Source organism: Vulpes lagopus, chromosome 4 (assembly GCF_018345385.1).
Source record: "Vulpes lagopus strain Blue_001 chromosome 4, ASM1834538v1, whole genome shotgun sequence".
Lineage (NCBI taxonomy): Eukaryota > Metazoa > Chordata > Mammalia > Carnivora > Canidae > Vulpes > Vulpes lagopus.
The window spans coordinates 74,854,359-74,878,311 of NC_054827.1; the positions used below are offsets into that span (position 1 = coordinate 74,854,359).

The window sequence follows — 23,953 nt, forward strand, 5'->3', positions numbered from 1 at the left end:
ATCCTGTAGGTATTGTAATAGTGATGGTGACATCATCCTACATCTTGTTGACAATATTCTCTGCATCTCGATTGTGTGTGTGTGTGTGTGTGTGTGTGTGTGTGTGTGTGTGTGTGTGTGTATACTAGGAATAGAGCTTTTCTTCATAATTTCAACATGACTATTAATTCCATTTGGTATGATTTGTTTTTCTTAATGTATGTTTATGTGTTTTCTTTTCTCTTGCCTAGAAATTTCAGATCCATCCAATCAAGAAGTTATTATAGAGAAACCTAGAACAAATGAAACCAGAGTCCTTTCAGAGCAATTGCTACCAGTAAAAGAGGTGAATGAAGAAAAAAAAAACGAGTGTTTTTTTTTTTTAACTCGTATATAATAGCATCATATGTCTGTGAATCCATTATGAGTCAAAATGTCTTGGGGTTTGTCCTTTGCCACTAAAAAAAAAAAAAAAAAGAAAAAAGAAAAAAAAATCCTGGTTGAGAATTAGCTTATAAGTCTTGACGAAAATTGAAGTTAGTTGTTCTCTAGCACTGTCTGTTCCATGGAAGAAGTAGGGAGCTGGAAGTGAAGAAACCTTCATCTTAAACCAGTTCATGGTCTACACTTTGAGAATTTGGGCTATGAAAACTGTCGAAAGTGAGAAGCTGGAAATTAGAAAGGAAAGAGGAAAGAATAGTTTGACTGGTCTCACTTTAGTGTGCCCAGTCTGGGCCTTTTTGTTCTAGATCCATTGCTACTCCTCCCTTGCTCTGTTTTGTATTCTAGAGAACTACGCCTTCCAGGCTTCCTTGTTTTCTGGATTCTGGCAAGGTTTGGCCAGTAGAAGGTATTAATGGAGGACTGGAGGGTGGATAGAGAGAAACCAGAGTATTTCTTCCCCTCTCTCTGGTCTCTTTAGGAACCATCTCTAGTAGTTGCTGTGACTCATCTACTGTACAGACCTTGCTCTCAGCGCATGGTCCCTTCCTTTCCTGGTTCCAGTTTCACCTGTTGGGTCTGCCTTCCCTTTAACTTAGACTGATGGCCCCAGGAACTATACTCCCATATACAGTCCCTTTTCTTTGTTCCTCCAGCCCTTAGAAGTAGCTCCCTGCTGTGTTAATACCTGTCTTGCTTCTGTCTATCTCACATTTGTCTATTCTTCTATTTGTCTATCTTCTATCTTCTGTCTATTTGTCTATTCTTCTGTCTATTCTGTCTATCTCACATTTGGCTCCTCAAAACTCCATCACTTTAGTAACAAACACCCTACATTAAAATTCCTCTTTTTGAAATGCCTAGTGTGGTTTCTGTTTTCTGAATGGATCTTGACTGAGATAACAGGTAAATATTTAAAAGGGGGGGGGGGATCCCAGAGCTTCAATTTAGAAGGGAGGGGAAATTATAAGGAAAGTGGAAAGTTATATATTATGCTTTAACCAAAAATCAAAGTAGGTATTAAGAAATTAGCTTTCGGTAATGGGAGAAGGGTAATCAACAGGTATTCACAGATATGCTCTGGTGGGGAGAACAAGAAGCAGAGTTTTATTGTTGTTTTTAATTTTGGAGGTAAGTTCCTTTTTATATTTCTTTTTTCCCCTTTTTTATATTTCTATCATAAGTGGGTCCCAAGGAAATACTATTAGAGCAGGGAACTATACCCATGACCCTTCTGAAGTTTGACTTATAGTAAAGGAGACTCTACGAGCTGAGTAGATTCAATTATCGACTAATTTTATGTAAAAATAAGATGAGAAATGTGTTTTCAGGCCCTATGATGTTAAAGGTCCTAACATACTTTAGAAATAAAAGTTGAATTACAACATAATTATATATGTAATGAAATGAGAGCCACTTTTTTGATTATAGATTTTGATTATAGATTTGATTATTGATTATCGTTGTGGAATTATATAGAGTTTTAGCCCTGGAAGATGTATCATCTTTGTTACTTTGTATAGTATATACAGAAAGCACTATGCTGAATGGGATGTATAAGTAAGAAAATTAAGCTAATGGTCATAATATCAGTAATTTTAGACCAAGGAAATCATAGAAATAATCCAAATCAGCTCTTTTATTTTTCTAACCAAAAAACTGGGATCCAGAAAAATACATAATTCAGCCAGGCATATTGAGCCTAGAGTCTTCTGAAGCTGGAGTAGGTGAATTATTACAGTAAATAAGATTACATTGAAGCAGGGAAAATTTAATGCTAAGCTTGGGTTCACCTACTGCCTGCAATTTTTTAGTACTTAAGAGAATATTAGAGGACTTAGGGATAGTATACATTCATAATTATATTGAGCCCAGACCCCAAGAAAAAAGACAAAAAACACCACCAGCCTCCATTCACTGCAACCTCTCCCATTCCCCCAACACAGAGCAATGCAGATAATTTAAATTCCTTTTTTGGAATGAGAGTTGTGTTGCTTACCACTTTATGGGTGAAGAAACTGAATAAAATTCTAAAGAAGTAAAATTCTAGAAAGGTACTGTGATATAATTTCCCTGAGAAATTTCTTGTTGCTATTTTTTGGCTTGTCTGGATTTCTGAGAGTGAAAAAGAAATAAAAGGTTGAATATTAAACTCTGTCTTGCGTTGCAATACTTGTTAACAATAAACTATAAGAAAGACTATAAAAATCTAATTTAGGCTTTATTAAATATATTGAATTTAAAGGTTGCTTTATGTGATAAATAGTAACTGTAACTTTTAACTCTCATAAAGATAGTTTTATTGAACTATATTTAAGAGATTAAATTTTTGAAAAAAGTTTTTGATTAAATCCACTGATGAATTAAAATGAAATGCCAGTATATTACTCTGTGTAAAGAATACACATGTTTTTGTATATTGCTTTATTCACTGGGTAATATTTTTCAGGTTGCAAGAATGGCTTTTGCCATTTATCAAAGAATACCTATATTCAGATGCTGAAACAAAGTAATAATTTTATATCTATAACAATAGGAATACTTATTGCTGGGTTAAAATTAATATAACTTCATATAAATTTATATTTCAGGCTACTTTACTAGATTTTGCTTGGCGAAGTGTATTTAAAGAAGTGTCTCTTCCCATGGCACATTGTATAACAACAGCAATTGAAGATTTTTCCACAAAAATTCTCCAACAGGAACAGAATGAAAGGTCTTTGGCTGTAACCTATGCTATGAACCTTGTGAATGTCCAGCAAGTTTGGCAAGACAGTCATGTTCCTGAGGAGGATCAACCAAAGAAAATTGCAAAGGCAAGTATCAAATGAAATCCTTTCAAACTGCAGACTGGCATAATGAGATTTTTTTTTTCAGTATAAAACATTGCGGGGCACCTGAGTGGCTCAGTTGGTTGAGCATCTGACCCTTGGTTTGGGCTCAGGGCATGATCCCACAGGTGGTGGGATTGACTCCTGCTGCATCAGGCTCTGTGCTCAGCAGGGAGTCTGCTTGAAAATTCTCTCCTTCTCCCTCTGCCCCCATTTGCATTCACACACATTCTCTCTCTGTCTCAAATAAATAAAATAAATCTTTTTTAAAAACCAGTATAAGACATTGCAAAGGTAACCTATAGAAAAATGGTAGTCTCTTGGCAAATACTTGGTATTTAACCCAATACCAGGTTTATTCTCTGGTGTCCCTGGGACACTGCCAACAAAAAAGGCTGAAACCTATTGCCAACTTGTTGCTCCATGAGTTTGGGGCCCCTAATGCAGAAACTTCTGTGACTTAATGGGGAGCTGAGGAAACTGCTTATTTGGGCTGTACTTTGAATGATTTGGGGAAAATTTTAGTAGGAGTTTGAAGGAGTTACTGTCTTTTATGTGTCTAGGCAACTTTTAAATCTTTGTTTACACACTAACGCACATTCCATTTCGTTAACATCCGTCTTGCATCTTTATGTGTGCCTTGAGAGTCACAGAGCATATTGAGGAAATAGGAAGTAATTATGCAAATAAATAAATACAGTTATTCAGTGTTAAGCCCACAATGAGTTCAGTAACCTGTGATTAGAATTTTTTTAAAAGAGCATTCATCAAGATGGCCTCCTTATTTGGCTACTGACACCTGAGGTTCCAGAACATTCCCCTGGGAACACTGTTGGCAAATTGGGAATGCAGGCAAGTTTTGCCTCCCCATCCACCATACTTCCTTTGCCATTAAGAAAGAGTAGATTCATGATAACTACTGGAAAGCTAGGCACATCACTTCTGAAAGTTCTGACTCCTTACCAATAAGAAGATGCCATATGATACTGTTTCTTATGTTTCTAAATTATTTAAATTAAATCGACATACCTTATGTATGTGTGGTGATTAATAAAAAGATACTTTATGAAAATACAGCAAAAATATTAGAATAAGTAAAAAATAATGCAATCATATTAATATCAAGGATACACGTTTTCCAAGTTGTATTAACTACAAATAAAGTATTGTCATATAAAGCTATTTCATGAGTTTTTCATAATGTCTGTCTGGTAAACATAAGGTTTGAAGGTTTATGTAGAGAGAAGCATCCTTTTCGCATTTCCTCATTTTACATAAAACGTTTAGCTTTCTATAACATAGAAATTGATTATTTTAAAGTCGTGTCATTATATTTATGTTTGATGCCAAATTCATTGTTTAGGAATTTGGCTCCCCTGTACATAAATTACACGGTGCTGTCAGAGTACAAATAACTCAGTGCTACATTTATTTCTCCCTAGTTTTGTTCTGACATCATGGAAAAACTTGACACAATGCTTCCACTGGCTCTGGCATGCAGAGATGATTCTTTCCAGGAAATTAGAGCAAACTTTGAGGAGGCCTGTTGTAAAGTGGCAACAGCTGTCCTGGTGAGACTGCAAGAGAGAGTCAAGGAGTTTCCTTCCAAAGCATCCCTGACAAACTTACACACATTGCTCTCCACAGCGGTATATGTCTTCCAGCATTTTACGCAGTATGATAATTTGATGAAAGAAAATACTAAGAAGTGAGTGTCATTTAAATTAAACTGATGGCCATGCTTAAAGTAACATGTAATCTTTGGATATCACAAGAGTGAAATTTTGATGATAATATTCGAGAAGGAGAAAATAATAATGAACATGGTGAATTATTGTCATTTGTCTTGACTTGAAAATGTCAAAAAGGTGGAGCAAGGGGTCTCTTAAACCAGATACATAGATTAGTAAGAAAGACCGGGTATTCTTTCTAAAGGCCTATACTCCAGAGACCCATACATTTTCCATATTCTGATCTGGAGCAACTATTTTCTGCATGCTGTTACGATCTGACCAAACAAACCCTCACCATTTTGTAAGGCACACTGCACTGACTACCCAAGAAAGAAAAACTAGACTTGTTTTTGTTCATTGTATACACAGTTGTAAAATACACACTTCTCTCTTTTGTTTCTAAGCAAACAGGATGTTAGGACTTACATAGAGAATAAATGCATTTTCCATCTAAACAAGATGTTAAAGTCCACTTGGCTGGCTCAGTGGTTGAGCATCTGCCTTTGGCTCAGGGTATGGTTCCAGGGTCCTGGGATCGAGTTCTGCATCGGGCTCTCTGCATGGAGCCTGCTTCTCCCTCTGCCTATGTCTCTGCCTCTTTCTGTGTGTCTCTCATGAATAAATAAATAAAATCTTAAAAAAAGAAATAAAACAAGATGTTGGGACTTATATAAAGAATAAATGCATTTTCTTTCTATTCTTTTGACCAATATAAATGTATTTCAAAACATCCATTTAGTAATAGGCTGTCCTTAATATTTGAGCAGAGAGCATCTGGCAATCTTAATTCTCATGTATTAGTAGTCTAAAAAGACTGTATATTTTCTAGAAACAGAATAAAAATGACCACATGGTCTTTCTGGCTTCCCTCATGCCCTAGGAGATAACACAGCCCCTTGCAAAAGGAACACATGGAGTTGGCTGTCCAGCAAGAGTCCAACAACCTCTTTGGTATTCCTTACTCAGCATTTGTAGTTCTTCAGTTATGAGAGAAAGCATAAGAAAGTGTAATGTAAATAACTAAAGATAAAAGTAAAATAAATTTGGCTTGATGCAAACTATAGCTATGATATTTCTTTAATTCCTGTAAGTAGTCAGATAGGGTGAATCATACTTGAATTTATAAACGAGATGTGCCAGAAATCACTTTATTTCTGTAGAATATTTTAAAACAGTTTATGAGATAATTGACATCTACAAAATTACAATTTTTAAAACAAAAGGAGGGTGTTTATGGGACGTGTGATAGCTTTATAAAAGTTGGTTCTGACAAATGCATGTTGTTCTCTATAATAACGATACCCTAATGCCTAAATAATGCACTGATCTCTAATAATAGGCTTACAAAGAATACTTTTATTTTTGAATGATGTATTGACAATGCAGTTTGTCTCAAGTTGAAGTGCATATTTGTGGAACAGCAGATGTACGTTTTCAAAGGACTTGCAAAACAAAGACCGGCTTTTTTTTTTTTTTTTTTTTTTCCTTTCAGAAAGTGAATGTGGATGCAGACTTTAGCATTAGGAGGAAATGAATGATTGATATCTAATAATCAAAACCATTTGTAGTACTGGAGATTGTTACCGCCTACTGCACAGGCCTTAAATCTCTGTCTCTTTGATCATTCCCTCTAAACAGATCCGTATTCCTGGTTCCTGTCCAACGATATCAGGAATTCATCAACACTCTACAGTTTCAGGTTACGGACTACTGCGTCAGAGTTTGTGCTACAAGTATTTTACAGGATGCTGAGAGCCACCACTGGGATGGCTACAAAGCTTTTTATGAGGTGTGAAGTTAAGTTTACTATCCCTCCTTTTTACACAAATATGTTTTACTGCCTACCTGCTTTCTGGCTAATTAGAAACATGAGCTTGGCATTACTAACACGCGAAGGCTGTTAGGATAATATTTTTTAAATATTGAATTTGTACTCAGGAAAAACACTTTTTAAAAACCTGAAATAACTACACGTCAGAACTCTCCTTCTGCTTACAAGTAAAAATAACTTAATTTGAGCTGCAGCATGTGCTATATAAGTTGGAATATAACAGGATACAATGAAAAGTCAAAGAGATAATGCCAAAATATTACAACTTTATATTTTTTTCTAAAGGGACCAGTTATAGGTAGTCCTGCACTTTTTTCTTATATATTTCTGTTTTTGATAAATGCCTTTTATTAAGCCACTTTATTCTTTGTATGTATTTTTTCCCTTCTCGTTGTATGTTCTTCTGAGGGTGTTTTAAGACCCATCTGATCATTTATAGCTTACCTATTTTCATTTAGCCCATGTTTTGAAATCCCAGATTTCTACTGAATTAAAGCCTGATGATTCCCAATGCAACCAAATCTAGGATCAATTAAAATTATTCATCATCAGGCTTCATTAGTTTCCCTTCCCCTAAATCCCATTGATTATACATAAGCCACAATATTTGAAATTCCTTGAAGTTGATTTCAGGGCAGGGTGAAACATTTATAATATCTTAATAAAAGATAATCAGAGTCTTTAAAAAATTCATCAGTCAAGCCCGACTTCATTAGCTCTCCCAATTTATCCTTTCCTCTGGATGGAAGCTTATGATTTTTTATTTTTCCTTACTGTCTGAATTGCTATGGAGTACTAGGAAAAACAGAGTGGAGTGTTTATTCAGTGGAGTCACTCTTGTCAACTCCCTGACACCGAAGGTTCCTGTGGCTCTATTTATGCCTGAGTTATTATCATAATAAATGTTGCCATAATGGAGAGAAGTAGCTAAGAAGCTCTTTTAAAGGACTTTTCACTTTCCCTAAGGCCATTTCATCTCTCCTTTAGAGGCCCTTCCCAGATAGTTTTTCTTTCTGCAAGAGCATTCATATAGGGTTTTCCAAACCTGACATACTTCAAACAGCAGTGAGCAGAATGAGAACGAGAAAGTGGCATGGTGCAGCTGGTAGCCTGAGATAAGAATGCAAGTATTGGTCTTCCCCTCTCTTGGCAGCATCACAGCTTCCTTATTTGCCTTGAGGTAAACAGAGAGATTGAAAATGAATCCATCTCCTGTTTCAAACTATTTCAATATGTCAGCGTACTAATGAGCAATTTTATAGGATGTTTTCATTGAGGAACAGGTATCATTTCACTCTATGTCCAACATAGGGGTATTATATTTTCTCTTATGCAAATTGGGAGCCAGAAGAGCTGTACAGTACAAATAAGTAGATGCATTGAGAATGTTATTGAAGTTTCCAAGTATTAAAAAAAAAAACACAACAACAACAAATTACCATGTAACATGCAGCTCTTAGATCTTATGACAAGGCTTTAGCTTCAAAGACAGAAATAACGAGATAGTTACCCTATGATTACATGGTACTGTAGCTTCCATATACTTACATGGTCAGTAGTTACAATTTAATTGCAGAGTGAGTGGTTGTTATTTATGCTCAGAAAAATAAAGTGATACTGCTATTCTATTTACCAAAAATAAGAAACTTCTAAAAATAGCACAGATTTGAAACTGTTTTGACAACTGGAGTGCTTGACAATGGTTTTATCCCGTTTACTGCACCCTTTTCTTCTCCTCTCTCCATTTATTTCAACTGATTGTGAGACAGGACTAGTATGTTTTTGGCAGGGCCGTTTTGAGTGGAAAGGAGATGAAATCTGCCTGCCCAGAGGCGAAGGGTGGGATAGAGATCTCAGGGGAACCTATTGCCATGTGCAGAGCGTAGTAAGGAAATAGTGAAAGAATTTACAAGATAGGAAGGAATATTTGCCCGTGTTTTGTGATATCATTTGAGCCCTAGATACATTATTTCCATTTTCTAAGCTGTCAGTTTGAGAGAGTCAAAGAGTTCAGTATCTCTCTGATGAGGTGCTGGTCAGATGGCACAGTGGGTGTTCAGATTACATGTTTAAAATTAAGCTTTTAGTATAGTTGACATCTGCTCAATTTTAGCAACTTGTGTTTTCCAATAGTCAAAGAATAAAGAATTGTCTGTTCAAAGATAATATTGAATGGCTTATACAATAAAGCCCAGCTGCTTGTTTCCTGATACATAATCTAAATAAAAGCTCACATCTGTTTACATTAGAATGGGTCTACAAAAATAACAGATGTTTACTAGCAGAATACTTTTGAAATGACAACAAATAGGGAAACAGGTCAGAAAAATAAATGAATCACATTTAGTTTAATGAAAACCCTCACATACATTACAGTTCTACACACTTTGAAGAGAATTGTGAGAACGATGACCAATTTGGAGTGTTTCTAAGTAAACAGAAAGTTTATATTTTAAAAAGTATCGAAATAACTATTTTTCACTTCCAGGGAAAGAAATCTGCATGCCAAGTTACTTTTATTTTCTCATTTATTGGTAACTATTAAGGAAATTGGTTTTCATTTTGAAAAATGAGAAATAATGTTGGCTGTGTCATTAAAAGCACCCATCCATTGCCATGGAGAGAGTTAGTGTAAATCATTTGTACTCATCATTACATCAGCGGGGGCAATTTTGCTTTAATTAACATACAACACACAAAAAAATAAATAAAAAAATAAAAAAAAATTAACATACAACACAACAAGTATGACAAAATCAAGCTTTCAAACTCCTTTCTTACTTTAGGAAATTTCAAAAAGCATTCCTTATCATACAGCACACAGCAAAGAAAGTATAAGAAACTCCAATTTTGCTACTTCTACATATATTGCTACAAATAAACATATTCTCATGATTACTACAAATAATTTAGATAATCAGAGACATTATAAGAAGAATAGAATGTAAGGAAAATACTGATAGGCATATCTGCATGAGACACTATCAACCTTTGGTATAAAGGAACAGCAGTTTTTTTTGGGGGGGGGTGATATTTGAGAAATATAAGTAGCAGGCAAAGCAGGAATTTTAAGTCTAGCAGGCTTGCTTAGAGATAAAATGTGAAGTTTTACTCATTTAATTTTTGATATAGTAACAATCAGGGTAATGTTTGAAAAACACATTCTACTCTTCCTATTTAGAGTAGGTTTTTTTTTTTTTCTTTTTTAATCTGGTTAGAGGAAAATGAGGTCAAGCTACTAGCATACCTCCCTGAGAGCCTGTAACTCATGAATGCTTGTAAATCACTTGAGGCTACCTTCTCATTTCTGCCTGTCCCACTGGCCTAGGCCAATGCTGGGTCTTCCTCTCTGGTCAGGGAAAATTTGGTACCCACAGAAGAGGTCTATAAGGGGTGGAAAGGAAGGAGGATCTGACTCCTTGGAAGTATGAAGTACCGTACAAATGCTAAGAAATGATAACATCTGCCTAAGCTTTACAGACTCTTGTAAAATCTGACCACTGTAGTATCTGTTTCTAGCATGGTTATTAAAACTCCGTGAATGAAATAGCCTAATGTAATTTAATAGTCTTTAATAGTTCCCCATCCCCTTGGTTTCATGCATGTTGATAAGTATGTGGTATGTAAATTAATGTTTACTCCTGTCATTTCATTATAACGTGAAATCTCAGACATTTATAAGAATGACCTCAAGGATGGTAACAGTCTCAGAAAAATATACCTACTTAAACAATTTACATTATTAAAATTTAATTTTAGAGGAACCAGCCCACTATCTTAAACTAGCATGACTCGTTTGGCAACTGTAAAGCTGATTGCGTAAAATAAATTTTAAACTCAAGGCTAGGAGTAGGTAAATCAAGATATGCTAGGTTAAAAGCTTGTGGTCTGGGTTTGCACTAGAATATCTGGTCTAGTAATTGAAATAAAACATATGTTCCTTTGTCAATAAGGATGTTTTACATCTTGTCAAAAATCTTTCTTGGTCATCTAGTGTGTCAGACTTTCCAGCTATTTCCTTTCAGCCTGAACTAATTATGTTCATAGGAAGCAAACTGACATTTTGGAAGATGTGATTCTATTGTTTAATGTGTGGTGGTTTTGCCAGGGGGAAAGATGCTCCTTCTCCCTCCAGATGTGGCATTATTTCTTCTGTGCTCTTCATCACGATCTCTGGACCATTCTGCCCCCTAACTTAGCCCAGGAGATTTTCACAGAAGTGCTGGAGAAATCTTTGGGTCTTCTGGCCTCCAGATATGCTCGAGCCCATCCCAGTTATAAGAGAACTCCACAGATCAGGTAATTGAAGTTGTGAAACCCATTGCTTTTCAAGAAAACTTTTTCATCAACTGGTATAAAGCAGAATGTAATTCTGAATCTCAAGACATAACATAACTCTGTGTATTTAACATGTTTCTAACATCTGAAAGGAAATCGTATTCAACTCTCCTGAGATACTTAAGTGGCAATGTGGAACTTGAATCAAGATAACTTTGCTCTTTTTTCTTCTTAAAATTGTATATAGAACCCACTTGTTTCTCAAAAAATGATTCAAGATGTATCACAATCTAAGTCATTTATATACAAAGGTTATTAAATAAGATAAAACAGGGAGATTGAGAATGAATTGGATGAAATGGAGAAAAAAGCAGCAGTGCTGTGATGGGGCAGTTAATCTGAATTTGAAATTCTAGGCAACCAGGGGATTTTAGTTTTTCTTTTTATTATTAAGCCTTGAAACAATATAGTTCATCTTCATAAGAAAACTCCTTTGTCTAATAATTTTTCTCCTTGATATATTCTAATTCTTTAATTAATTAATTAATTAATTAATTTATGATAGTCACAGAGAGAGAGAGGCAGAGACACAGGCAGAGGGAGAAGCAGGCTCCATGCACCGGGAGCCTGACGTGGGACTCGATCCGGGGTCTCCAGGATCGCGCCCTGGACCAAAGGCAGGCGCCAAACCGCTGCGCCACCCAGGGATCCCGATATATTCTAATTCTTTTTCTCCTTTATTTTTTCTTTTCTTTCCATTATATATTACTAAAAATCAGTTCAATAAAATATGAAATCACACTAAAAATATATATATATAAATCACAGAAAATGAGGAGCAGCAGTCACTGGGTATTAAGGACTAAACTATAGCCCAGGTCTATGAGGCATGTAGGTGATGACCGTTACAAAAATGTGCTTATGAGACAATGACGGTCCATACAAAGAAAGGTTTTTTGTTTTATTAATATTCTCACTGATGTGATTAAGATCTGTCTTTTAGGTTTGAAAAGTTTTTTTCAGATATATAATAGGAGGAACCTAAAGACACCAGAGGCTTTTTTCTTTTTTTTCTGGCAGTAGGAATCATTTCCTGATCATGTTCTTATAAAGCATGCTGCATTTGAAGGGTATTTAGGTCCTGCTACAGTGTTTCATAAATACGGTCTTTTGCAAAGACTGTTTTGAATTACTGACCAAGCATTTTTTTTCAATCATTGAACTCAGAAGAATAGATGGAAAGTTTTTTTTCTGAGAGCAAAGGGTACCTTCATTCTTTTCCTATGTAGCTTAAATCATTTTTGACTATGAGGTGGCAAGTCATTATGAGATGTTTGTGAAATCAGATTTGCTGGGTAGTATATTTAATTAACTGTACTATGGACACTTTTGGTTTTGTTTTCTGGGTGGTTACATAAAAATGCCATGAAAAGCTAGAGTTATTCTAGCTTTTTAAAAAGTAAAATAAAAATATAATAAATAAAATTTAAAAATAAAAAGTAAAGTAAATAATTTTATTTGAATGCTTAATACTAAACCACTGTTACTGTGAAAGTCACACTGTACATGTATGTGTGTGTGTGTACATATATCTTGGATTTGTAATTGTTGAACTATTAGAGCAAATGGATGCAAATACTGCAGTTAAACCTTCTTAAAGGTAATTATTGATGTTTTTGGTATTCTAGTGCCCTCCAACTGCCTGAAGACCAAAACCATATATATTATGTAATATATGTAATATGTGTTACATGTCACTAGTATATGTCTAAACTTATTTTATATAGATATAATAAATTTGAAGCCAAAGTGTCATTTTAAAAGATCTTCAAACTTTGTTTTCTTATCACTTCATGACTTCCATCATCTATCTCTTCAACACTGAATTAAAAAGAAAAAAAAAAAGAGGAAATTCACTGAGGTTTGTACAATTCAGTCATATACCAAAATAATCTTTAAACAGATCTTTGGGTCTCTGATAAAACACAGGAGAGATAGAAATCAAATGAGTTTATTAATAAGAAGATCACAAAATACAACAAAGTTTCCACAAATTTATTCAATGCTGAAAATTTTGGAAACTATAAGCTTCTCCATTTGTGCTTTTGGTCTCATTTTTTTTCTTCCTCTCCCGTTTGCTGGGGAAACATGTTACCCAAACTTGTAACTTTCTTTTGACAGCCGGTGCTTGGATAAGGAGAATTGTTCTCCTATCAAAATTTTACCTATCATATACATGTGGGTAATGGCAAATTTTCTTTTAATCTGGCTCCTCTTTTGCTGGACATAATTTCAAGGAAATTCTCTTGAGCTTCTTGAACAGTATCCTGATAATGTGATATAAACCTTTAAAAAAAAGTAAGAAAAGCACTCCTAAAATACTTTAGTATTATAGAGAGACCTCATTATTCCTAAAGATAATGGTATATGAGCCACCTAACACCTGGAAACTCAAACACTAAGCTTTGATGCTTTCTATCTGCCTTTGATCTCTAAAGCTCTGGTATCTAACCAAATACTTTTCTATTCTTACATATGTTTAATATAAGAGACATGAATGATAGTATATATACCAAGCAGAAAAACAGTTTTGCTTAACATACTTCTCTTTTTCTTTCCAATAGACTTGATGTCACGACAATTTTAATATGCACTGAGACTATGTTATGGTCAGTTTGCACATCTGTACAGAAGCTTTTGAATCCTCATGAGTATATAGATGATAAAATTTTTAAGATTCATACCCATTGTAATAATCTGTTCACAACATTAGTCATTTTGACTTCACCTTTAACTGAATTATATCAGTAAGTATCAAACATATTTTCTTTTTAGTTATTATGATATGTAAATAATGTGACTTAAAGTTATTTTCATACTACTTAATGAATTGTGTGAAGTAGCAAGTAGAAATATTTTGAAGTGCATTTTTTATATTGTGAATTGGGCCGTTTTACAAAACAAACTAATACTGTGTTAAATCTCTATTGGTCAATCTTATTCAGATGCTAAGACCCCAGAAGGATCAGGATTATCTTGAACTTCACTATTTGAGTTGTTTAAATGTTATATTAATGGGTTGGTTATTTTAATCATAGTTTGATACTTTATGAAGAAGAAAATCATATCTAATGGCTTTTTGCTCTTTTAAAAATATTTCTTTAGTTTTAAAGTTATATGAAGTAATTTTTTGTAATAGAAAAAAATTTAAAAGTTGATACTAAAATATCCCCAAATCTAGAAGAAACCTAATGTTTCCACACCGTCAGTTAATCTGCCATGCATTTCCATTTTTAGTATTAGGCTGAGCTAGTAATGACAACTGGCAGGAAGAATAAGTAATTGCACTTTTGTTTTCTATTTACTTATTTATTTTTTAAGGAAGCTCTATGCCTAACATGAGGTTTGAACTCATGACCTCATGATCAAGAGTCATGTGCTCTACTGACTGAGTCAGCCCAGTGCCCCAGTGATTGCATTTTTTGTAAAAAGTAGATTGAATTTTATTGACTACAATGTAAGAGAGCAGCAGGCATAAGAGGAAAGGACAGACTGTCTGCCAGGAGGCAGTGCGGGGAAGATGAGGGCTATAGTTATGAAGAGGAGTGAGGAGATAATGGAATATATGAAATTTTCCTTTTTTAGCACCTGTGCTGGATTGTAAGTAGCCCATTGGTCAGCTAGGGCCTATAGACTTTGTTTTTTTTGGGGGGGGTCATTTATTGAGCGTGTTTGCATTCAGCCCAGCGTCACTGTGGGCTCTTTTACCTTACCACAGTTTCCTTCGCTCAAGCCTGTTGCCTAACATTGTCCTCCACATTCCCCAATGGCAGATCTTTGGTATTGGGGTGGAAGTCTCATCCGGAGTAGCTGCTTCATGCTGGATGAGGGCACACTGTTCCTACCTAAAGTTGTTGGTCTGTCAAAGGTTCTTTGTAGGTATAGACCACAGCATGGTATTATATTCACTTGGCAACAGGTGATTTGAGTGAAAATCCCTGGTAGCTAGGTCCATGGGATTTAGGGGGAGGGGATCCTCGTCAAACCATCATCTGTACAGAATTGTTGGACTCACTCTAACACATGGGGACATTTTTTGCCTGTAGATCAAGATGGCATCTTGATCCAGAGAAACAAAGGGAAAAAGGGGAGCCCAAAACAAACAAGGTGGCTGAGAGTCAGTCAGTGTCAGGAGAAGGTCCCAACTGAGTTATAACATGTGTGGATCCTCCCTGCTTGAGCTGTCCCTGCCAATTGTGCTACAGGTTGGGGAGGAAGTAGGAGAGGAATTGCGGGGGCTGGGGGGACAGTCACAGGCATGGAAACCCAACCTGTACACCTTGGACTTTTAGACCACACTAAGGAGCCACCCTGGCCAGAGATCTGTGGTGTGAGGACTACAAGGGTTACACAGCAGAAGGGCCAAAATAGAAAGGAGAAGGATGAAAGAGTCCTCTCAAAGGGCAAGAAGAACTAGTTCCTCCTGGAGCTTCAGATCCTCACAGAGGAATAACCTCTGCTGGAGGTCGTCAGTTCCTCAAGGAGCACTGAAGTTGGTCCACAGAGGGAAGAGTCCTGAGAAATTCCCAGAGAATCCAGGGAAAGTCCCAGGCCAGCAGAGGTTCTGGATGAGGGCTACCAAACATGGTGACCCCATCAGGTGAAGGCTGGTGATATGGTGGGGTAGGGTGTTGGTGGAGGGGGTGAAGGAATTCGTCCCAACATAGAACAAAACGATAGAAGTTTATTAAAACACTGCAAGGGAGCAGTGGGTGGGACAGCAAAAGAGAAGACTCAGCAACTACATTTTTAAAACGTTGGAAGATTATACACACTAAATAAGATTTAGGGAGATTAAAATTTTTAAACTACTTTTCTGGTTTATTTCATTTGAATTGTAATCTTATAGAAGAGATTAAAGTAGATCTTATCATAAAACAATAATACAATTTTGTTTAAGGTCTCCTCCAAAATAGTGACTTTATCTTGAAAGACTAGATAATTACATATTCTTAGTTTCTTGGATAGGAAAAATTATGCGTATTTCTATTTTTTGGGATAAATTAGGAAAGTATTCCTTTCTGGAAGAATCTGGTAAGAGAAAAGTCTTGATTTTCAGTAAATTTTGAGACTTTTGTGTTAGAAATTCTACGAGTAATTAACAAGTTTGATTTCAATTTCCCTATAATTTTCACCCACTCTTTGACTTTCAACAAACCCATTGTTTATAGATTGTTTTTTCTGGCAACCCTACCGTTTAGAACTAATTTTAGAAATGGAGAATTCTTTCAGGAAGGGGAAGAAATAGTGAGATAAACTGCCATAAGTTTGGGATTATATGCATAATAGTTCATAATCATAAAAAGCTCAAGGTCTGAAGCACATAATAAATCCTAGTAAACTCAACTGATTTACCATAGATGAAAAAAATTGCTATGCTCTTAGTTCAACGGGTCATTTCATCTGAGAGGAAGGCCCTGTGAAAATCAGGAACAAAGTTGACAAATTTCATGGATTGGTCATGGTGAGCAATATTGAATTTCATGGTTTGTCACAGATGAATAGAAAAATTTTAACCCCCCAATGCATTTGTAAAACAAATAAATTATTATCAAAGATTGCATATTTTAATAATAATAATGTAACATACATTCATTATTGTTAACCCATGGCCTTTTGATACATTTTTTAACAACTATGTAAGTACTCAAATCTCTGTGATTTGTGCATTAGATATTGCACTGTAACCTCATTCAACAAATTTAAATTGCTAATTTCAACCAGGATTACAGAACATTTTACACCAAGCACTGTCTCTGGTTTTTCTTAATATAAAACATAGATAGCTACATTGCTTTGAAACATGAACAAAAAGTCTAGATACTTCCTTCTTAATATTTTTCAATGTATATAAATTTTCACAAATTGTATCCATTCATGTTGACTTAAATTTTATGATTGCTTTTCTAGAATATCAGTACAATCTTTAAAATATATTTTGCTTTTTATTGACAAAGGAAATCTACAGGGCAGCATGTTCTTCACCTAGTAGGAAAAAATTGTATATGTGTTTCAAGGAACTTGTTAACTTATTTAGCTTCTTTTCACAGCCAGGGTATGAAATTGTCACATTATTAGTATTTAGGGGGAAAAATGTATCTATATTTCACATTTAAAAAATTAAACTCTATGCTTTGAGGAATTGATGAAAAAGTAACAATCAGATGTTGCTAGTATTGAATTTTTTATAAACTGTACCTGACATTTGTCACTACATGCGATATGCCTTTTTAGAAGGTAGACTGCCTTTCTCCCAAGTAGTTCTGACAGATAAACTGAATGTATTTTCCTTTCTGAGTTTAGCGTAGGACCACTAAATCCCAGGGCAGGAATACCTGATTTTAAAATCTTTTCAGGAAGAATAAAACCTGTTTGCAAAAATGTGTGTTCTCTTTCAACTCTCCTTTGTAGATTTCTGTTAGAATGTTTTAAAAGGAGTACTTTAAGTTTGTCCTCCAGGGAAAGAGACCTGCTGAAACATGAAATATTCACCATGTATTTTCCAAAATGCCTATTGCTTGTAGATCTTCCATAAAGGCAGTTAAACTGCATATTGAGAAGTGTGCTTGGTGCACGTTCATATACATACCCAAACATGGTTTCATATGGTGCATTTTGCTTGTGTAGAATGTTAATTTTAGTTTCTATAGAGCAAATTAAAATATAATTCTTAGATTTTTAGGTAAATGCAATTTAGTTTCAATTTAGCCTATGTCATTGTGTCTCCAGCCTCTGTGATTGATCATAAGGATTAAGCACAAGGGTTACAGCAGCAAGCAAGATAAATATCTGCCATTGAGTAAAGTCTGGCACAATTTCTAATGTTAAGCTTAAATTTATTTACATACACATAGCCACTATCCTCAGTGTCACAGCATTTAATAACGTAGAAGAATGAATTTCAGTACAAGTGTCCACACACCAGGCAAAGGCCAAAGTCATCAGATATGGGCCAGAATATTGACCATTAGGCCAGGGAACAGCAGATCTATCTTGGGATCCACTTGGTATCACTAACATGGCTTCGAATAACTAAATTCCAAAGTGTTTCAAAATATGTTGTGTCTATAGTTTGGTTTCAAACCAACACTGGGTATTTTGAGGTTATGGTCTTAGCCAATTTATTTACTTATTTATTTTATACTATTTCTGTCCCTCACAAAGCAGAGTATGGACTGAAATTTTATTTTTCGTACCTCAAGAATGTCTGGCATTCTTTGAAAATAGGCAGTTCCTCAAAACATTGAGCACAGAGTATGCTTCTGTAAAATATTGATCATATGGTCATATGACCCAGTGGTTTCACTCTTAGGTATGTACCTAAAAGAAGTAAAAATGTATGTCAGTACAAAGATTTATATACAAGCAGCATGTTTAATAATAGCACAGAGTGAAAAGAGCCCAAATGCTCATCAACTGGTGAGTGGATAAACAAAATGTAACATATCCATAGACTGGAATATTATTTAGCCATAAAAAAACTATGGTGTGCTGACAGATGCCCCTACCTCAGGACTGAACCTCAAAAGCATTATGTGAAGTAAAAAAAAAAAAATGCCAGGCAAAAGAGAATATATATTGTACGGTTCACTTTACTAGAAATTTCCAAAATAAGCAATAAGAGACAGAAAGTAGATTAGTGGTGGCCAGAGGCCGAGAGGAGGGGAGAATGGATAGTACTTGCTAATGAGTACAAGATCTCTTTTGAGAGTACTGAAAATGTTATAAAATGAGATAGTGGTGAAGGTTACGCAATTCTGAATATAGTAGAAACCACTTAGTTGTAAATTTAAAATGAGTAAATTTTGTGGCATATGAATTAGGTATCTTAATAAAGCTGTTAAGAAATGAACATACTGACTAAAAATACAAATTTAAATAATTAACATGTAGAAATAAGTGGCCGAATGCCAAATAATTCAGAAAGTGAAGTTGGTTTATGGTTGGTTAACCATCTTGTTTAGAGTAAATGACCTCCCTTTGTCCACTTCCTCTACACGTTGCTTTTGAGGAAAATATCTATTTGTTTTTAAATCTAAAATCAAACAACCTTATGTATGATTCTAATAATGTAAAGCACAGGTGAAAGGCTAGTCGGTACCTTTGGAGAAGGCCTGTCCCCTGAATCTTTGACTCGCTGCTTCCCACTCTATCCTCTGTGATGAAGTCTTGTTCCACCTCACCACCATATGTCCTGCTCTCTGTCTGCCCTTTGGCTGTATCCCACCCATGACTGCTCTTCACAGATGGTCCCTGAAATTCAACCTCCTTTCCACTAAGCAAGGTCTGACAATACCATCTATTCATTCTTTTTTTTAAACCAGTGTCTGCTATGTACCTACAGTTAGTCCAAGCATTGTGGCCATCATTTTCTGACCTCAGAGTTATTTTCATCATGCTCTCAAGCCAGGGGAGCAGGAGAAATGTGGAAAGCCATATTTTCTTCTGAGTGTCTTACTTTAATTTCTCTCATTTAATGACATTCGGGCAACTGTTTATAGTCCCAGGGGTAATGCCAGTTTATGGAAGAAAAACAATGACTTAGAATTGTGTAAAATAGTGAAGTAGATTGAGTTTGGTTATTCCTACATATTGGTGGCTGTGATTTTAGGGGTATCAGAAAGACTGGCATGTCCCCATGGTCTCAGGTATTCCAGCACTGTCTCAGGAGTTCAATTCCAAACCACTTCTACTTTTTCTCAAGTTGGGGTCTTCTCTTGGTATTTTAATTTCTTGAGCACCCTCTGTGGCTTAGGCTCCGTGTAGACACAGAAGTGAGGCGTCTGGCCTGGCCCCTCTGTCCCCTGGAACTCACAACCTTCAGCTGTCTCAATTCCATCCTGAAGGTTTATTCCATTAGCATCATATTATGAGACACAGTTCTCCTGGGAGGGCAGCCAACAGCAGGATGAGGCACAAGAGAAGCATAAAACCCAGCTAACTCTTTTTAGCTTATCAGTTATTCTCACTTGTGACGTGCGTTGGATTTCTTTCTAGCAGCAGCTGGCTACATAAGCCCAAAAAGTCAATCAGTTTTGTTAATGAAGAAAGGAAGGCAGGCAGCATACTTGTATATCAGAGAACCACAAGAGACTGAATCTGGGGCAGAGGGCCCAAGTGGCATGCTGTGATGAGCGCAGAGCCTGTAGGATGTTAGTGAGCGGGAAGGGGCAAGGGTCAGCTGATGTTGGAGGAAGGGCAAAGGCAAGGAATTTATTTTTTTCCCTTAAGCGAAACCATCTTTACAGTTTGCTAATTTGGAAATGTGAAGAAATGTGTTCTGCTTCAACCTGTGGACAATTACTTATTTTTAAAAGAGTATTTAAATTTGCTACATCAAAATTCTTTTATGTCTTGTGGAAAATATAATTCTGTGGCTCTTCCAATTGTATTTTATTCTCCACTATGAATTATTTAGAGCATCCTCTCTTTTAAGTGTATACCAAAACATCATTAGAGGTTATCTAATAGCCAGCTCATCATTTCATTCCCCCAATGAGGCTTGTGGGCCAATTTTCACCCTGTTATACTCTCCAGAATAATGACACTAATTTGGGATCTTGCTGTGGAATTAAATGCTTATACAGATCCCACCCCCTCTGAGACCATAAACATCTGCCATAACATTTCTTATAGCCAAATAACCCCACTATTACTGGGATGATTGAGAAACCATGAGTGGAATAAAAGAGTTTAGGTACTGGCAGAAAGGTTCTGTGAAATACTGTATCGCCAGTAGTCTGTAGTCTAAGAAATTTTGGCACCGTTCCAAATAGCCATTCCATTATTATTAGATTCTCTATTATTTTTTCTAATCTCAAGGATGAAACTGTGACTAGGTGACCATTTAGACTGTGAGATAGTTGTAGACTTAAGAAATATTTGCCAAAAAAAAAAAAAAAAGAAATATTTGCCAACTGTTGTTATCATACTGATAATATCTTACATATGTTGGCCCCTTATTATGTACATGCACTTTGCTGGTCCTTTATGTGTATTATCTCAATCAGCATCACACTGACCATGTGAGGTGATTATTATTATTATTCCCATTTTACAAATGAGAAAACTGAAGCTGAATAAATTGTCAAGTAACATTACACATCCCATAAAAGGCCACCCAAGATACAAACTCATTCTGTCTGGCTCCAGAGCTCTTGCATGTGCCTATGCACTGCCTCTGAAGAATCTTCAGGGACCCTACCCTTGTGTATGAAGCAGGCAGCAAAAAGTAAATGTAAAAGGATCAGAGGCAGAGTTAAGTCCTAAGAAGAAACAAAGCAAAATAAGGACACAGAGATGGATGAGGTGGTCAGACAAGAAATATCTTAGGGTGGTCAGGAAAGACTTATTACGACGTTTTGAGGTAGAGCAGTCTAGAGAACCAGGTGAACATGACAGAGGGTACATCCTAGCTAAGGTATTCATTCTTGGAGAAATGAAGTGCCCCTGCCCCTCAGTTAACTAGAGAAATGGTACTTCATGCAAAGGGCTCAACAAAGTATGTGGCAAATTAGGCAGAGGCTAGGATACCACAGCCTCCAGTGGTATCCTCCAAATTGTTCCCTCCCTACTGGCCTCCCATCAAGCCCTTCATCTCTTATCTCATTCTGTTCCTGCAGCCTGATTTCCTTTGAGATCTCCCTTCCTACCTCCCTAGCTAGTGCATGTCCCTTGTCTCTACCCTCACTCACTTGGCCTGTCTGTCTGGAATTTGGAACACTGCTGGCAAAAGTCACTTAGTTGGCCTTTTGTACAATGTGACAACTCTGTTCTTTGTCCTGCCTCTGGGTGGCTTTCTCTTTCATCCTCCTCCACTTTAGCCAAAATTTCCACTTTGCCCCATCCCACTGTTGGTTAGCAGATGTCCTTGCCCTGTACTTTTCTGAGAAAATCTAGACCACCATGAATGTTAACTTCTCATTTCCATTTTTAATTATTATCTCAATCCTTACTCACCTGTAAATTCTTTGACAGTCAATGTGTCTCTCTTTCCAGCCAAAGCAGATCTTTTCTTCTGAGCTCTTGATCACATCTACCTCCTACTCAACTGGCCATACTCTTCTAAATATTCTTTCTCTCTTCTGGTTCTTTCCCCAAAGTCTCCTTTATATTAAAAGGACATTCTTTCTCTATTATTGTATGTCCCTTCTAAAACATAGTTTGCACTCACTGTCTCCACTTTGACACCCGTCCTTCATTCAATGCACTGCAACTGCCCTCATCATGCCAAACCAACACAGGCCAGGTCATCCATGCCTATCCAGTCACTAACTCCAATTTTTGTCCCTCCATTCAATTACCTTCTCTGCAACTTTAATCACTATTGGTCCCATTTCTCTTCCTTTGGTTTCCCTAATATCACCTTGTCCTGGATCTTTGCCTACATCTTCTTGGTTTCATTTGAGTGCTTCTCTTTCTCACCTCACCCATTAAATGTTGGTGTGTTCCAGAGCTCTGTTCTTAACCATCTTTTCCTCTTACACCCTTTCTTTGGGTGAATTCATCCATTCCCATAGGTTTGCCAATATGGTAATGACTTCCACAGCAGTATCTTCCACTCAAATATCTCCTGTATATGCTACATTGGCAAATCCAAATTTCTTTTGGATGTCTCTCTTTGGATGTACTTCAATGCCTGCACCTCCTTCAACATATCTGAAACTATGCTGCAAGTCCTCCCAGGTTTCTCTTACCCTTAACTCTTCTCCTTTCTACCTTCTCCTTTGTGCCATCTCCAACCCCATGTTTTAGAGAATGAATATTGTTAATTCTGTTAATTTTATGTTTATATTCTTTATACTTGCCTCATACTTACTCTCTCCTCTGCTTCTTGGTTTAGGCTGTTGTCTTCCTCTGTTTGTTCTACTGAAGTATCATCTTATTATCCCCCTTCCTCCAACCTTGATCCCTCCAAATTCCTCCACACTATTACACAAGTGATTTCTCTAAAATATAAAATAGCTGATATAACTCCCATGCTATAAACTCTCCAGTGATTCCTCATTGCTGACACAAAGTTCAGATTCCTTATAAAAGCTTATTGTGGTATCCTGACCTAAGCTTCTGCTTAGTTCACACAGTGTAATGTAGGGATTGAAAACATGACAGCCTCATTTTGAAGCCTATTTAGGAAATTTTGTTCTTTCTGAAATTCAGGAAGAAAAAAATGACTTTGAAGGAAGAGATACATTAAAAGTCTAAAAAATATCAAAGTGTATTTAATTAGTAGGTGTTCTATGTTGCAAGACAAACTGGGGAGAGACAGGTCATATTTGGGAAATGTGAGAATACAAGAAACAAGATATGGAATGAAAGGGTCAGAATGTGTTTTCAAAGTGGAATTCTGTTCTTCATATTATTTAAAATATGCTGTTGCTCCTGTATTATATATAAAAAGAGATAGTACCACAAACAATTCCATTTCTAAAATGTTCCCAGTTGTTACTCTTAACTCCATGTAGGCAAATATAGTCTCCTGTTGTGATAAAAATTGTATTAGCCAAGCTACCTACTAAAGATTTTATGTAGCAAATTCTTTCTTATTACCTCAAGATTTATTGTTGAATTTGGGCCAACCTAGAAAAATGTTATAGTCACTTCTCCAAAGATAATTGTAGACCAGATATTCTGGCCAAATTGTTTAAATTTTGAAATCATAGTCATATATTTTATAATTAAATTCTTCTTTATAAGCCCTCTGTAGGCTCCTAGGAGCATACAAAATTAATTATAAATTCTCATTAGTTGTTTAGTATTTACAAGTCACTTTAAAGAATAAAGAGAGGTAACTTTGTGCT

At 35.9% G+C, this 23,953-nt stretch overlaps 1 protein-coding gene across 3 annotated transcripts in view; it reads left to right on the plus strand.

Annotated features, from left to right (window-relative positions):
• The window catches only part of KIAA0825 (KIAA0825 ortholog), a 388,202-nt gene that overhangs the window by 112,615 nt on the left and 251,634 nt on the right, over nt 1-23,953 (plus strand). For all 3 annotated transcript variants that reach the window (XM_041752619.1, XM_041752621.1, XM_041752620.1), the window contains exons 7-12: nt 231-325; nt 3,012-3,236; nt 4,694-4,959; nt 6,623-6,773; nt 10,924-11,114; nt 13,718-13,900. In XM_041752619.1, the coding sequence (XP_041608553.1) occupies nt 231-325; nt 3,012-3,236; nt 4,694-4,959; nt 6,623-6,773; nt 10,924-11,114; nt 13,718-13,900 (1,111 nt within the window). The remainder of the gene's footprint in view (nt 1-230; nt 326-3,011; nt 3,237-4,693; nt 4,960-6,622; nt 6,774-10,923; nt 11,115-13,717; nt 13,901-23,953) is intronic.